At 54.7% G+C, this 16,809-nt stretch overlaps 1 protein-coding gene across 1 annotated transcript; it reads left to right on the top strand.

The window, feature by feature from the left end:
- The first annotated feature begins 779 nt into the window (after nucleotides 1-779).
- SLC6A19 (solute carrier family 6 member 19) lies at nucleotides 780-15,508 on the top strand. The gene is made up of 12 exons (XM_066374979.1): nucleotides 780-1,114; nucleotides 4,723-4,863; nucleotides 5,308-5,445; nucleotides 6,684-6,865; nucleotides 7,237-7,347; nucleotides 7,692-7,804; nucleotides 9,265-9,393; nucleotides 9,485-9,641; nucleotides 10,278-10,482; nucleotides 10,583-10,742; nucleotides 12,810-12,972; nucleotides 13,323-15,508. Exons 1-12 carry the CDS (start codon nucleotides 913-915, stop codon nucleotides 13,524-13,526), a joined length of 1,905 nt encoding a protein of 634 aa, XP_066231076.1. The 5' UTR covers nucleotides 780-912; the 3' UTR covers nucleotides 13,527-15,508.
- Nucleotides 15,509-16,809: the final 1,301 nt, after the last annotated feature.

Genomic DNA, 16,809 nt, shown 5'->3' with positions numbered 1-16,809 from the left:
GTCTGCCCGTCTCAGGAGCCAGGTGACCTCTTCCTTCCGACCTTTCTGCCCCTCCCCAGTGCCCTGTCCCTTCCTAGGGTTAAAAGTCAGGTTCCTGAACTCATTATTTCTGCCTATTGACCTCCTACCAGTCTTCCTGAATTGTTTGGTAGACTCAGTATGTATGCAGTCCAGTGGCTTGGGGACCATGTACTCCCAGAGCCCCAGGGAGAGCTCGCCTCCTAGAGGGCTTCACATCTGAAGCAGCCCTGGGCACCCAGGCTCTCTGAGTAGCTATTTAGAGCCAAGTGTGACAGGGCACACTGTCACAGGGAGAGACGTCTGGGGTGGGGTGAGGTGGGGTCTGTCCTGGACATGTCCAGTGTGAGTGGGCTGTTCCCATGGACCAGGGCTCCCACTCATGTTATTAGACTGGGGTGGAGTCATCTCAGCACCTAGCCTGTTGGGAGAGCTGAGGAGGCAGGACCCCTCCTGGATCCTCTTAGAAGCCGGTGTGTGTGGCTGATAGGGAGTGGGGGGGCTTCAAAGGTCTGGGATCGAACCAGCATCCCGCAGAGCCCGGCTGGGCCATCAGTATGGACTTTTTGCCCTGGGTCCCTCCTCGCTGGGATTCTGGTAGTGAGAGCGCGTGTGGGGGTGGGGGTGGCTCCTCTGTGCCCGTGACTTCTGTGTTTGCACAGGGGGAGGGGCTGGCCAGTGCCAGCTGAGAGCCTCAAAGCTCTGGCCAGCGCCTCCAGATAAGGCATTAACAGTCCTGTGGACTCACCCTTCAGATCTGCTGACGCTTCCTTTCGCTTAGGTGCTTGGGGTGAGGTGCCAAAGGTTCCCTATAAATTGCTGGGGCTCCGGCTGTGTCGACTCGCCCTCCAGCTCCTGTCCTGTCCTGTCGAGAGGGACCCTCCTCTGACCATCATGGTGAAGCTTGTACTGCCCAACCCGGGCCTGGAGGACCGAATCCCCTCCCTGGGGGAACTGGAGGTCATCGAGAAGGAGGAGGCCAGCTCGCGGCCTAAATGGGACAACAAGGCCCAGTACATGCTCACCTGCGTGGGCTTCTGTGTGGGCCTGGGCAACGTGTGGCGCTTCCCCTACCTGTGCCAGAGCCATGGCGGAGGTAGGCTGGGCAGGAGGGCGGGCGGGTGTCCGGGGCAAACAACACTGGTGTCCCCCAGCACCTTAGCACCCCGTGTACAGAGGGGGGAAGTTTGGAGGGCAAAGGGCTGGGGGCAGGGCAGCACAGACCTGTGCCGTCCAAGCCTTCGCCGGTTGACTTGAGCCCCCTGCCTTTGCAGAGTGCAGGGCCAGGCAAAGGGCTGGGGGCAGGGCAGCACAGACCTGTGCCGTCCAAGCCTTCGCCGGTTGACTTGAGCCCCCTGCCTTTGCAGAGTGCAGGGCCAGGCAAAGGGCTGGGCTGAAGAACGGCACTGGTGCTGACATACTCACTCCCCTCCTTGTTCGCCTGGGCTGGTGAGGGAGGCCCAGCGGCTGTTCCCACATGTCCAAGTGCCTGTGTGTCCCGGGAGGCCATCCTTACTCCAGGATCCAGGATCCCTGCCCTGTTCCCAGAGAACAGACCTGATCTGGGGGTGGGGGGACAGAGAGGGGCCAGCTGCTTCTTTGGGTGGAGCCCTGTCTCTGAGCATGGAAGGTGCCGGCAGGAGGGCAGTAAGACCAGCCATCCTTTTGGATACTACACAGCCAATGGGCCAAGTCCTAACCTCACAGGTGGGCTCCACACTCCCTGAGGGACAGAGGAGGGGTCTGGGCCTGGAACAGATGACCCACAGAGGAACAGGCAGGCAGGCTCTCCACTGGTGTGCTCACAGGCCGGAGGTGGGAAGGCTGCATCCCCCACGTAACACTGGCTTCAGCCTGTCCTGTTGCCTCCAGAGGCCTGCTGTCTCCTCCCCATGGGCTGAGGCCATTCACTCTCTCCCAGCTGCATAGACCCCTCTGTGGCTGCTGAGTCTCAGTCCTCATGGTCTCGTCCTTCCACCGACCCTCCCAATGAGAATAGATTGCAGGGACGGAGGCCACACTCGAGTACCATCAGCCCCTATGCTTCTGTGGCTTCTGTCTCTTCTGGGGTCTCAGCCCTGGGAGGGGCTGTGGCCAGGAGCTTGGCAGCAGGAAGGGGAACAGGATTGTGCTTGTCACCTGGACGGAGGTCTAGGCAGGTGCTGTGCTCGCTGGAGAGACAGGCTCTGCAGAGCGAGGTGCATGCTCTGAGGTCGCTTCTGCTTTTGTGGGCTTTTGAATAACCTCCTTTGAAAGCACAAATGCTCTCTAGTGATGTGAGTTTGTTCTTACTCTGAAGAACCTACTGGTTCTCATGAGGCTTTGTGACAGACAAACAAACAAACAAACCAGAACAATGAGGTTATTCCCAGGTCAGCTTTGTGACCCCCTCCCCTGCCCCCCAGCTTCCATGGCCAAAGACTGAAGCTTCTGAATGTGTGGGAGGGTCTGTCTTACTGCTTAGGGTCCATCCTGTGCTTTCCAGATGGTCCTACCTCAGTCACTTCTATGCTGGTGGGGGAGGGGAAGGGAACCCCTGTGGAGGAGGGGAAGGGAACCCCTGTGGGGGTGGGTAGAGTCACTGCCCGTCCCAGGCGCTAGGCTGCCCTTCCCTGTGGAAGGTCCTGGTCACTTTCCTGACTCCCTACCAAGGTTGCTCTAGGGCCAGGGTCCTGGCAACACCTGCAACATTTACTTAGTTCCAAAGGGAAGGGACTGAGGTGAGGTGGGGGCTCTGGGAGGGAAATACACACATACATGCCCCTCTGGGTGTCCGAGGGGCAGTGTGGGGACACTGCCTCCAGACAGTGTGGATAAGAGGGACATGTCTCCCATCACTCCTGGGTCCTGCTGAGTGGACAGCAAAGGGAAGGGTCCTAGCTCTGTCAGCTCTGGGAAGTGGCAGGAGGGGTTCCAGCTGCCATCTCCCACCTCCTTGAGACCCTCCCCGCCCCTCCTGTGTGTCCCCCCCTCACCTGGAGGCCCCTCACTATTCTCCAGCTCTGGCCAGGAGCTGAGTGCCGGGTCCTCCAAGCCCAGGAGGTAATCATTAAGAACAGTGATAACCCCCCAAGCCCAGGAGACAATTGTTGAGGACAGTGATAATGAGCCAGCCCCAGGAGAAAATTGCTGAAGGACAATGACAAGGTGTGGCAGATGTCTCCTCAGTGGTGGCATTTCCCACACCTGTCGCCCCAGCTCAAGGAGAGGGAGAGTTATGTAGCTTAGAAAGTGATAGATCTGAGGACTCTGACGACCAGCCCTGGTTTGGTGAAGACCTAAGTTTGCCTTCAGTTATTCCCAGGAGTTTTGAGTAATTTGAAAAGTAAAACAAACCATCATTTACTTTATATTAGAAAAAAAAAATAAAATGCAGAAAAGTACAGAAAACTATAGAGACAGCCCTCAGAACACAGCCATGTGTAATGGGGTGGTGGTGTGCGAGTGTGTGCACACACAAAGCCCCCTGCTGCTGCGTGACGTGTTGTCACGAGCAGGCCCCGCCTTCCAGATCTCCGACGGGGGCATCTCTGTGACCAAAGCAGCAGGTAAATGGGGCACCAGGGGGCTGTGCCCTCTGTCTGCCTCACCTCGGTCAGGTCTTTTTTCTTGGTTTTGTGTGTCTGCTGGTCAGCAGCTACCCCTCCCCAGCTACCCCCCCCCCCCCCCGGTTTCCTAAATTCTCAGAGAGGGAGGAAGCTGTACTTCCATGCGAGTGTATCTTTCTCCTGCAGGACCTTTACACACCCCTGTCCCACCCCATCTCTGTCTCTGTATGTGTGCCCACTGGTGTGCAAGGGCACATGACCATGGGCTCCTATAGAAAGAAGGCCTGTCAGGTACCCCACTAGGTTACACCTGGAGACTCTTGTAGGAGGGAGGGCTGCCAGGAGCACAGGCAGCAGAGGCTTCCTGGAGGAGTGGCTATCTAAGTGGGGTTTTCAAGGATAAATAGGAGTTTTCTGACGGAGATGCAAAGACAGCAAGACCTGTGAGTAAAAGGGACATCATGAAGTAGGAATGGGATCAAAGGACATTTGAGAACCTCAGACTTATTTTGTTCCTGGTAGTTTTGCCCAAAAGATTTTCACATCATGCTCCTGAGAAAACAGTAGAGCGGTAAATCTTTTCTTCTTTTACCTTCACCCTCACTGACACTGTGACCAAGTGAGTCGCCCCTGCCTGTGAGCGTGTAGCCCCAGCAGTGCCCCAGGCCCAGGGCAGCTCCCCGCACACTTCCCGCAGGAGATCCAGCGCGGGGGTCATCGCTGCTGTCTGCTTTTCGTCTCATTGTCGTACTGAGCTAACCATCACCTTCGAGTGAAGGTTCCACGTGCTCCCATGCTTTCCTGATTAGATTTCAAGCCCCAGAGGGAACTCACTGTGGTCCCTGACCTCTCTGTGCTCCACCCAGCATGTGGACACCTCATTAACTCCCCGGGACCTATCATGTGCTCACCTGTAAGACAAAAATGGTCTTGGGGAGATAATAGACAAGCTGGTCACTGTCAATGAGGCGGCACGAAGCTTCCCCATAAAACGGTGGTGACGGCCATCACGAGTGGTACGCTGCTGATGGTGGTGTGCTGAGTTGCATTTGTGAGCAAGTTCTGCAGGTACTTCCGACCAACGCCTGTGTCTCCAGAGGGGGTCTTTGCCATCTGGGGTACATGACCTCTCACACTGCTGCCTGTTCCCCACCAGGAGCATTCATGATCCCGTTCCTCATTCTGTTGATCGTGGAGGGTGTCCCCTTGCTGCACCTGGAGTTTGCCATTGGGCAGCGACTGCGCAAGGGCAGTGTGGGTGTCTGGAGCTCCATCCACCCAGCCCTGAAGGGCGTAGGTGAGTGTATGCGTCCAGTTGGTGGGAACCCTGCCTGGGTCCAGGGTGGACACTAAACACTTTCTGTCCTCTCTTCTTTTGCCTTTCTTTCTGGGGGGCTCACCATACCCAGCCCTCTGCAAACCCTGCCTTGGCTACTCACAGAAGTATAAGTGGCAGGGTCCAGACTGGGGCCACTTCTGCCCTCCAGAGACCAGCTGGGCAGCAGAGGCTAACCTGAGTCCCCAGGAGCCCCAGGCCTGGGAGTATGCAGGTGTAGGGAGAGCTGAGGCCCCCGTTGCTGCCCACAGTGGGGCTCAGCAAACACCTGAGGGACTGCCTTTCTGTTCTCTGGGGCCTTGAGTCCACTCACACTGAGTCCTCGAGGGGGTTCCCTCAGCTCTGCCCCTGCTAACAGTGCCCCACTCCCAAGTGGTGCCCCCAGCAGTGTCGATTGCCCCCCAGGGATCGCGTCCATGTTCGTGTCCTTCATGGTGGGCCTCTACTACAACACCATCATCGCCTGGGTCATGTGGTACTTCTTCAACTCCTTCCAGGAACCCCTGCCTTGGAGCACGTGCCCACTCAATGACAACCGAACAGGTGAGCCCACGGCGGGGCAGGGTCAGTGGTCAAGGGCCATGATGGCTGGTTGTATGAGAGCCACGTGCACCTTTGAACACACAGACTGAGTCTGTGAGTAGTCAACCTCTATTTCCCCTAGTTCAAATGGTTATGGCTCAGGTTTGGCAAAACCAGAGCACATTTACAGCAACAGGGAATTTAAAAAATCAGTCTGCTGGAGAAAAGCCCTTAAAAAAGGTGCTTTCCTGCCTGACCAGGCAGTGATGCAGTGGATAGAATGTTGTACTGGGACATGGAGGACCCAGGTTTGAAATCCCGAGGTCGCCAGCTTGAACGCGGGCTCATCTGGTTTGAGCAAGGCTCACCAGCTTGAGCCCAAGGTCGCTGGCTTGAGCAAGGGGTCACTCGGTCTGCTGTAGCCCCATGGTCAAGGCACATATAAGAAAGCAATCAATGAACAACTAAGGAGCCGCAACGAAGACTTGATGCTTCTCATCTCTCTCCCTTCCTGTCTGTTCCTATCTGTCCCTCTGTCTCTCTGTCTCTTTGTCTCTGTCACACACACACACACACACACACACACACACACACACACACACGTGCTTTCCCCTGAGGAGGAGGTGCTAGCCAAGGCTGGAATGAAGGAACTGGAATGAAGGAAAAATGGAAGGACGCCTTTAGGTGTTATAGAAACCCACTGCTCCCTGATATCACACGGAGTGTTCGCCTAATCCTCCACTGTCCTTTTCCATCACATTCCCCATGGTCTTCTTCCCTACAGAGTCCCCCCCCACAGGAGTCTTTCTGGGACCCCCTCCGAGGAGGGAGAGGGGGAGCATACAGGCTGTGTGCTCAGTCAGCAGCTTGCACCCACATCTGCATCAGGGCATGAACTGCCTGGCATGTAAGCGTAGGTCCAAAAGCAGGGAGTGACCAGTGCACAGGTGTATGTGTGTGTGTGCATGCGTGTCTGGTATGCTCACACTTCTATGTGCACATATGTACATGTTTACATTCAGGTATGCCTGGGTGTGTGCATATGTGTGGGTGTACACACAGGCATGCATGTATATACATGGAAGTATGTTCACGTGCATGTACATGTGTCTGTGTGGGTATGCGCATGTGTGTCTGTGTGCACTACATGTCTGATGTCAGGGGGTTGGGAGCATAGCCTGATTTCCCGTGGCGGTGCCATCCTCCTCATGAGTTCCCTTTCTACGACCCACCCTGACGGATGTGAGCTCCCCCTGCAGGCTACGTGGATGAGTGCACCCGCAGCTCGTCCGTAGACTACTACTGGTACCGTGAGACCCTCAACATCTCCACCTCCATCAGTGACTCGGGCTCTGTGCAGTGGTGGGTCCTGCTCTGTCTGACCTGTGCCTGGAGTGTCCTCTACGTGTGCGTCATCCGTGGCATTGAGACCACAGGCAAGGTGCGGGAGCTCCCGGGGACAAGCAGGAGCTGGCTGCTCCCTAACCAGCTCTGAGGGTCACTGCCTCATGTCTGTCTGTCTGGGAGGGGCCTCTGCTGCCCCCAGCTTGGGCTTGGAAATGTGCTGCTGGCCCACATGGTTCTCAAACCTGTGCTTAAAAAGCTGCAGCAAGAGTGACCCACAGTAGCTCTCTAACTGGGAGGAGCTGGATAGTCCTCATAATAAACACAACTAGGAAACATCACATCTCCTTTCCCTGGGAGCTGGGAGCAGAGAGGTGCCCAGAGGAGTGGAGCAGGGGTCCTGCATGACCAGCCCTTTCTCCTAGCTCACCCTGTCTTCCCCTCCACCCCACTTCTGCCCTGTCCCAGGCTGTGTACATCACCTCGACGCTGCCCTATGTTGTCCTGACCATCTTCCTCATTCGGGGCCTGACGCTGAAAGGAGCCACCGATGGTATCGTCTTCCTCTTCACACCCAATGTGAGCCTCCTGCAGTCCACCCTGGGGCTCCAGCTCCTGTGGGAGAGGCCACCCTGGGGGCCGGGCCTCTCCACCAGAGACCAGCCCCAGCCAGTCCCAGGCCCCTTGATGCATGAATGCTGGGCCCTGTAAACTCAAGGGAGGCTCTGTCCAAATTGGTGAACCACCTTCATCCAAGTCGTCAGCTTCCCCCTTTAAGGGGCATTGTCTGTCCTGATCACCTGCCCAGCAGCCTTAGCTGTCACCAGCCTCCAGGCCCCCCCCCACCCGGGCCACCACCTCTTTGGTTTCCTGGGACCCCTCATCCTTGGGGTACCAAGCTGAGGGTCTCTGTTTGACTGCAGATCACGGAGCTTGCCAACCCGGTGACTTGGCTGGATGCAGGGGCCCAGGTCTTCTACTCTTTCTCGTTGGCCTTCGGGGGCCTCATCTCCTTCTCCAGCTACAATTCTGTCCAGTAAGTGTGGACAGGGATCCTGGGCCAGGCAGAGGGCCTGTCTTGGTGCCCCAGCAAATTGTGGGATCCACGGTATTCCATGCTGGGGAGGCAGGCTTAGGATCTGGGACATCTTCACGCACTAGGTACCTCAAGCATCCTCCTCATGATGCCTTGGTCTTGGGGATGATGAGCCCTGGTGTGCTCCCCTCCGTCCCCCATACCCCCTACCTGATTACCCCTCGGCATCCAGGACCTCAGATGCCCAGCCACTGCAGTCTACCGCAGACGAACACCCGCATGGAAAGGGCCCCAGGGGCCTTCAGAGGAACTCAGTTGTTATCAGTTCATCTCCACAAACATTTATGGAGTGTCTACCATGTACCCTGCTTGGCGCATAAGGTTCTGTGCTCTTGGGACCTGTGGCTATAGCCCAGCAAAGAGATAAACAAGTGAAGGGGTGCGGAGCCAGGCCGGGATCCTTGGTCAGGGTAGGCTTGCATCTGGAAGGTCATTGTGAGCAAAGACTCAGACAGGGAGTGGATGGGTGCAGACACCTCCTGGCCACTAGCCATTGGAGATAGTCCGAGAGGGTAGGGGCTGGGCAGGACAGTGGTGAGGACCGATTTCTCTACATCCTTGCTGACACTTGTTACTATCTGACTCTCTGATTCTGGCCATGCCAGTGGGTGGGATCTAGTGTCTCACTGTGGTTTGATTTGCGTTTCCCTGAGGGCTAAGGGCCTAGGCTTCTGCTGGAAGCATCTGGAAGGATAGTGATAGCATTAGTAGTGGGGGTCAGGGTTGAATCAGGGAGGTCAGGGGTTGGGTTGTGGACACACTGAGTGAGGAAGCCTTTAGGTTCCAGGTGGATATGGGGAGCTCGTAGCTGGAAGGAGATTGGACCTGGGAAGATCAGGAGAAGGCAGAAAGGGGTATGATGGGGTACAGGTAGGGGGCACAGGAAAGGATGGGGAGGGACAGAAAGAGGTAGAGGTAGGGGGTGTGGCCCAGGCCACCTCTTCAGAGACTTTGGGTCATGGATTATGAGGCCTTGGCCAGTCCTGACAGCAAGAGGCTAAGTGCCCACCCTCTGGTCTAAGTAGCTGCTGGTCGAGCAAGAATTGGCAAACAGGGGTCTCCTGCCCTCATCTTTGGGGGTTGAAGCCTACTCTAGGGGTCCTTAAAACTTTCAGGGGTCTTCGGGCTGCCAAGTTGCAATGCAGGTGGCATTGTGAAGAAGTAAGAAGGACAGGAATGAGGGGCCACTGGTTATAGGCACAGAGCGTGGGGATGGCCTTCTGGTCACCATCACCTCTTGCTGGGTGCAGTCAGGGAAGGATGTGAAGGTGGGTCACATCCCCTCTCCCCCTGCACTCCAGCAGCTCGGGCTTTGGCCAGACTCCTGGTCTGTGCTGATGCCGGGTAGGTGAACACCGCTTCTCTAGCCTGCAGTGACCCAATGCCGCTTTCATCTGCAGCAACAACTGTGAGATGGACGCGGTGATCGTGTCTGTCATCAACGGCTTCACATCCGTGTATGCAGCCACCGTGGTCTACTCCATCATCGGCTTCCGTGCCACAGAGCGCTATGACGACTGCTTTAACAAGTGAGTGCTCCTCCCAGCCTGTACCCACCCTCCAAGGAGCTCGCCAGCCCTGCACTGCGGAGGGCGGGTGTCAGCCTCACTCTCTTTCCAGGAATATCCTGACGCTCATCAATGGGTTCGACCTGCCCGAGGGCAATGTCACCGAGAAGAACTTTGTGGAAATGCAGCAGTGGTGCAATGCCACCAACCCTGAGGCTTATGCACAGCTGACATTCCAGACTTGTGACATCAACTCTTTCTTGTCAGAAGTGAGTCTTTTGGGGGCAGCCCAAGGCAAAGAGGGAGGGGCACCCTTGAAGGACACTGAACTCCCACAGGAGCCCACCCAGTTCCCATGGGCCTGTCTCCATCTTCACATGCTTGGCCACCTCTGACCCTCCTGTCCTACCCTGGTGCTTATGCCCTAAGAACCCATCTGTCACACGTCTGCCCTCTGACCTGCTCTAACTGGCTCTAACCAACCAATGGGCCACATATCCAGGGCAGTTATTTAAGGGACTCACTCAGGGCTCTGAACATGGTCATTCAGGGTGCATCTCAGGAATTGTCGAGGGTAGGGGCACCCTGTCCATGAGCAGACGGTAGTCTGCACAGCTGCGGCATGTCTGTGATGGCAGCTCGGGGTCCCATTTGCTGCTGGACAACATGATTCCCCATCCTGTTCATAAAACATAGTTCAGCTTTTAAAAAAATACAGTTGGACAAAAGAGACAATGACTGGTCATTCACAAGGTGGCTCAAATGAGCCGGTACTTGCACAGTGTGGATCTGGCATGTGGAGAGTTGACCAGTGGTTGACAGGAAAAGAGAGGGATGTGACTAAAATCAGGGGGATATGGAGAGCATGTGCTATGCGTGGGTGACACATCTGCTTGTCCCTGCAGGGTGTGGAGGGCACGGGGCTGGCGTTCATTGTCTTCACAGAGGCCATCACCAAGATGCCGGTGTCCCCCTTGTGGTCTGTGCTCTTCTTCATCATGCTCTTCTGCCTGGGTCTGTCCTCCATGTTTGGGAACATGGAGGGAGTGGTCGTGCCCTTGCAGGACCTCAAAGCCATCCCCAAAAAGTGGCCCAAGGAGGTGATGACAGGTACACAAGCCAGGGCTGGGCGGGCTGGTGGCAAGGGCAGGCCTGGGGGCCATGGCCAAGACGGGGAACTCTGTCTGCAGTGGTTGTTCTTTGCCCCCAGGCCTCATCTGCTTGGGGTCGTACCTCATTGCCTTCATCTTCACACTGAACTCCGGCCAGTACTGGCTCTCCTTGTTGGACGGCTATGCTGGCTCCATCCCCCTGCTCATCATTGCCTTCTGTGAGATGTTCGCCGTGGTCTATGTGTACGGCGTGGACAGGTAGGAGGGCGGCTGAGGCATGTGACTATCTCCAACAGTCATAGGAACTCCCATCCTGGGATAAGTTGTGCTGTATCCAGCCCCAGGTGGAAGACCACGCATGGAACACAGGCCTGAGGAACCGTGTGGTGGGGGTGGGGGTCTGGCACCTGGATGGGTGATGTGGAGAAGAGATGGATTCCAGATGAACCTTCACCCAAAACAGCTGAAACCATACCCCCTCCAGCTTTCAGATGCTTCCAGGCCTAGCCTAGAAAGATAAGCACAGACAGTAGGAAACAGCGTAGTCACAAATGAAAATACAGGTGCCTTTGATCTGACTGCGTAATTTAAAAACATTTATAACCAAAGTGTCATAAGCAAAGTCAAAAGACAAATAACTATCTAGAGAAGCAGTTGCACAGCATGGAGCGAAGAAGCACTGGTACCCCAGAAGCCCTTGGTGGACGAGACATGCCCAGGGGACCAGAAAACACAGAAGGATGCTCAGGGTCTTGGGGGGCCCAGAAGCAGCCTCCAGGCCTTGTGGAGCAGACAGGGGAGTCAGGGGGAGGGGAGTGACAGGACAGGGACGTTAACTGTTGGTAAGGGGGCCTCCTCCTGGGACCAGGGGGAGGGAGCTGGGTGTTTTACATCCATGGTCAGGGAAGTGCTCTAGGCCTTTCTAAGGGGAAGAGAGAGCTTTGCAGCCAGACGGAAGCTCAGACATAAAAGGGGGCTATGCAGTTTTTCAGCCATCCCCTTGGCCAAATATTCAGGGTATCGCCTCATTATCAGAGATGGGGGAGATCCAGAAAACGGCACCATGTCCTTGACAGGAGCTGAACTTGCCACAACTTTAGAAACAACCATTAGTGTCTATTAACATGATATGCACAAGCCATGGCAGGGGGTGGGGGGGGACTGAAGATCCCATTTTGAGAATCCTGTTCTGCATCAGCAAGACATACGTGGCGTGAGGAGGGCACATGCGCTGGAGGCCCGTTTCAGCCACACACTGCAAACAGCCTGGGAGGCCACCAGGGAGAGGCTAGGGAGCGTGCGGTGGACTCACAGTGCCGTAATGGCAGCACATGTTGGGGAAGAAGGCTTGGATGTTGCTGTGTGCCTGCGGCTGGATGCAGAGCAGGCATGACTGTTCTCATGAGCTCATGTCCATCAGTGAATAGACCAAGGAGAGTTTGAAGCCAGACACTTGCTGCTGGAGTCCCATGCAATGCTGCCTCAACGGGGCCACATGAGTGGAGGTGGAGAGCCAGGAGTGGCCCCACTCAGAGGAGACTCATCACCACGCTCCCAGGCCCTGCTGGGTACAAGGCCTGGGCATCTGCGCTTTCCCAGAAGTGTCCTGTGGGCTTAGCATCAGTCCCGCACAGCTCATACTTACGTTCTGCCCACTCTGTTCTGATTTCTACAGATAATAAACTCGTTTGTGCAGAAGAGAGGTTAGCACAGGATGGGCGGGAAATGGCGAGGCCTCCAGGCTCAAGGCTGCCACCTTGCCAAGAAGGCTGCGGCTTCCCTCCTCCATTCCCCCAGAAGCATTGACCCCTATTCGCATAAGTGGCTGCCCAGGGCATTTTTAAAAAATTTATTTACTGATTTTTAGAGAGAAGAGAGAGGAGAGAGGGGAGAGAGAGAGAGAGAGAGAGAGAGAAGGGGGTGTTAGAGAAGTGAGAAGCAACTACACGTGTTTTGACCGGGCAAGCCCAAGGTTTCAAACTGGTAACCTCAGCATTCCAGGTCGATGCTTTATCCTCTGTGCCACCACAGTTCAGGCTGCCAAGGGCATTTAAATTTACAAATAGGAGGACCAGGCTCTGGCTACACAGGGAAGTTTCTAGAGGTCTCCGGGGAAGCTACTGCTGTGCCCAGAGACTTCCCAGGGGAGGCGAGTCTTTGCCCAGAAGCATGGCTAGCGCTATGATGGGGGCAAGGCCAGATGTGGCACGGTAGAATGACACCTGTGTGTCTGGTGTGGAAAGGCTGGTCTGTCCTCTGCTTTGATGAGATCAAAGACCCATGATGTCCACCAGTTGATGGCTTCCTTTTGACCTCTGCTTCCAGGTTCAACAAGGACATTGAGTTTATGATTGGCCACAAGCCCAACATCTTCTGGCAAGTCACGTGGAGAGTGGTCAGCCCACTGCTCATGCTGGTCATCTTCCTGTTCTTCTTCGTGGTCAAGGTCAATGAGGAGCTGACATACAGCGTCTGGGACCCTAACTATGTGAGTGTGCAGGGGCCGCTGTGTGGGGCATGGGCCATATTCCCTGTGAGGAGGCAGGTAGAGGTGGAAGAGGTGGGGGTCCGTGGGGAGCAAGGGGAGGTGGGGAAGGTGTGGGGGCAGAGGAAGGAAGGGAGGCATGGGCACAGGAGGGGGGGGGAGGCGTGAAGAGCAGGGCTCATATTCTCTGTGAGGAAGCATATGGGGGTGGAGGAGCCTTGGTTCTCCTTCCCTTCTCGCACAAGAGCCAAGAGGTGGGAATCTTGGGCAGAAGGGGGACTGTGCCCTTGAAGGAGACATTGCTGGCTGTTTTTGTGTCCGCTTACCCTTTCCTGGGGTTGCTCTCCCCCTAGGAGGAATTTCCCAAATCCCAGAAGGTCCCATACCCGGACTGGGTGTATGGTGTGGTAGTCATCGTTGCTGGTGTGCCCTGCCTAACCATCCCCATCTTTGCCATCTACAAGCTCATCAGGAACTGCTGCCAGAAGCCAGAAAGCCAGCAAGGGCTGATCAGCACCCTGTCCACAACCTCTGTAAATGGGGACCTGAAGTACTGAGCGTCCTGCCCACGTGTGCATGTACAAATACATGTGTGAGCATGAAAGTGTGCACATGAGTATATACATGTGTGCATGTGTGAGTGAACACATGGATGAGAGTATATATATATATATGCAAGTGTGTGCACATGTAAGTGCATGCATATGTGTGAGTGCATTGTATATATTGTGCATATACACATGTATATGTGTAAGCATGTGTGCATGCATATATAATTTTGTGTGCACATACATGAATGCACATACATGTTAGCACACATACATGTATGTGTATATATGGGTGTGTATACACACATGAATGTATATGCAAGTGGGTAGGCATGTGCATGCATGCATGCACAAGTGCATGTTCATGTGTATGCTCATGTGAATTGTGTATTTATAAATGTTTGAGTATGTGTGCAACATGTGTATACTATGCTATGTGTATCTGTATAGGCATGTGTGTAAATGTATGTGTCTAAGTGCACATGCATATTTGTGTGTACATGTGTATGGATATACGCACAGCTGTGTGTGCATGGGTGTGCCTATATGTGCATGCATACATGTGTGTGCATGTGTACACATGCATGTTGTTCCACAGCATACATGAATCCACATGGGGCCTGGCTGTCCTTTTGGTTCCCATGTCACGAATGTCCTGCCCTGCTTTCCAATGGAAAATCAAAGGCGACAAGAGGGAAGCCACACCTACTCTGCTCATCCCATGGGAGATGGAAATGTGTTGCTATCTTGGTTCCTGGGAACAGTCTTGTTGCCCACCCCCTTCCCCTTCCTGTTGACCCCTTGAACTAGGAGCTCCTGCAGTAATGTTGCAATTTTACCTCAAGATGAGGATCTCCGTCTGGAAAAGACACCAGGCCCCCAGGCCAGTGAGACCTGCCTGTCCACCAGCCGGCAGAATTTCTGAGTCTTGGCAGTGTTCCGGCTTAATGAATGCTAACCCATTTAATCATTGCTTCTGGCTGCCACAAATAGATGACAGTTAAATAAAACTCAACTTGGCATAATGTAAGGCAGAAACACCCTTTGTGTTTTTTTAAGAGGACATTAACTGTGTGAATTTTTAGCCTGAGGTTGGAAAAGATGGGTTATATGGTAACTCAGCCTTGGTCCCTGAGGTTGAGGACAGTCGCTATGTCCTGAGCAATGTCAGGAACTGGGGAGCCCCTGGAAGATCCCTCACTTGGTGCCACTCAGTGGAGGTTGGCGTTGGCTCTTCTCCCGTTATGGAAAGAGCCATCTCCTGGGACACAACATCTGATCTCAGCAAGCTACTTGACATGTGGAGTGTTTATGTCAATGAACTGGTCACTTCCACTTCCCATGGAGACATCTGGAAGTTTAAGTGAAACTGGATGTTCTGAGAATTCTCTGGGCAGGGATGGGAGAGCTGGTAGAAAGCGGGTCCCAACCCCTCATTCCATCCGTCACCTGGAGATGCCCCACCTGCTCTCCCCTCTCCCAGCAACTCCCAACCAACAGTGACCACCGATTTCGGCCCCAAATTCCAGCTGAGAACCTTCAAACACCTCAGCGTGTGGAGTCCTCTTATGCATCAGTTATCTGGATGTCATGATCTACAGAAATCTCCAGAGGTAGAGTGGTAGGCCGGCCCATGGCCCTTCACTCCGGGTCACGACAGTGTGTCCTTCCCAGGAAGCCCTCAGGCCCCACACTGCTCTGGACTCCACCTCCAGGTGCTGATGGCTTCCATGGGATCTCACCTTCTTCTCTTCATAAAGTCTTTGACTCTTGATTGGGGAAACACTCATCAGTATCCTGTGGAAGCATTGCCCCACGCAGGGGTGCAGAGAGGAGAGACCTTGTGGGGCTGACTCCACATTAGTTCATGTCACTTGATGAGTGCCTCATGTAACAGACTTGCTATTTTTGCAAATTGTTAGCCATGCAGGTCTTGTGAGCATAAAGTGTATCTGTATAAATAAATCACTATTTCATATTCTCAGCCTAAATGTTGTCCAGTACAAAGGGATGAGCAGAGGGAACAGTCGAACCATCTGGAGGGGATGGTGTAGGGCTATGCGTCTGGTTTCTAGGTCTTCCTCTGAAGAAGCCATGACGTGGTGTCCACGGAGCCCAAAGTGTGGTGGTGGCCCTGTCCACTGCCTGAGGCACCCTGTGATGCACTGGCTAGGGCGGGCCTTGGCCTCAGGACGTGGGAGCTGTGGGTGAGGTCAGCTGGGTTGGGGGGCAGGTAGAGGGAGTAAGAAAGACAGTGGAAAAGGCCCTTGCAGGTGTTTTGGGCTGGGCCACACAGCCTCACTCCTCCTCTTTCTTATCACCTCCCCTCAAAAAAGATTCTTTTAAAACTGTGCCCAAGGGGCCCACACTTCTAGGATCCACATATTTGGGACTGTGGGCACATGTTTGAGAGATACAGCAGCCTGGGGAAGTGAGAATTACACATCTGGGGCCCTGGTCTGTCCTGGTGGAAGAACCTGCCCTGGGGGTCTGCCTGTCCAGGGAGCCCCAGTGGGAGCACCTAGGCTGAAGCCACTCCGTGTCAGCACACCACCTCTCCCTCGAGGGACGGTATTGCATTTCTCCCCATATTTCCCCCTCCATGGGCAGTGGGTGTCCTGCTTGTTGCCTAAGAGTAGTAGTGGGTGCTGAGGGTTGGGGGAAGCTGAAGGGTCAAGAAGAGGGAGCCCCTTCCACCCCACCCCCACCCCTGACCCCAAACGTCACCACTGTGTGATTTTATTTATATAACATTGTTGAAATTATAGCTATAGATTAGAGGTTGCCAGGGTGACAGGTGTTAGAGATGAAATTAAGCAAGACTTGTGGAGACAAAATACCTTGGCAAGGCAACCCCAACAATTTGGGGGCTCATACAGGACCCCTGTTCCCCTCGGGGGGCCTCAGCCCTTTTGTCGAGGGAGATGTGTCCCCATATTCCTCCCTCCATTGTGGTGGCCCCCTGCTAAGGGGAAAGGCTGAGCCCAGGTAGCGAACAAACCTGGACTCTCAGCAATGCAGGGATGGGGCCTTTAAAGAAGGTACCGCAGCAACCAGGCAACTTCGTGCACGGACCAAGGTAAGAAAAGCCGCGGGCGCGGTGAAGTACTCCTTGGTGGTCAGGACCAGGAGCCAAGAAACCTCCAGTAAGGGGGTGTTGAGCCTCCCTCTGAAGCCACACCACAGTTAGGATAGGAAATCCCACCTCTAAGATAACAACTAGAGACAAAGATGGTACTGAACAAAAAAAGGGGAAGAAACCTCCCAAAGTTTCACCGGGCGGAATGCCCAT

Source organism: Saccopteryx leptura, chromosome 1 (assembly GCF_036850995.1).
Source record: "Saccopteryx leptura isolate mSacLep1 chromosome 1, mSacLep1_pri_phased_curated, whole genome shotgun sequence".
NCBI lineage: Eukaryota > Metazoa > Chordata > Mammalia > Chiroptera > Emballonuridae > Saccopteryx > Saccopteryx leptura.
Note: the sequence above shows the minus strand (reverse complement) of the source record. Positions and strands in the feature narration are given on the sequence as shown.

Coding starts and splice junctions, on each gene's coding strand:
- SLC6A19 (XM_066374979.1), top strand. CDS start 913: ATGGTGAAGCTTGTACTGCCCAACCCGGGCCTGGAGGACCGAATCCCC. Junction 6,866..7,236: donor GCATTGAGACCACAGGCAAG/GTGCGGGAGCTC, acceptor GCCCTGTCCCAG/GCTGTGTACATCACCTCGAC. Junction 10,483..10,582: donor GCCCAAGGAGGTGATGACAG/GTACACAAGCCA, acceptor CTTTGCCCCCAG/GCCTCATCTGCTTGGGGTCG.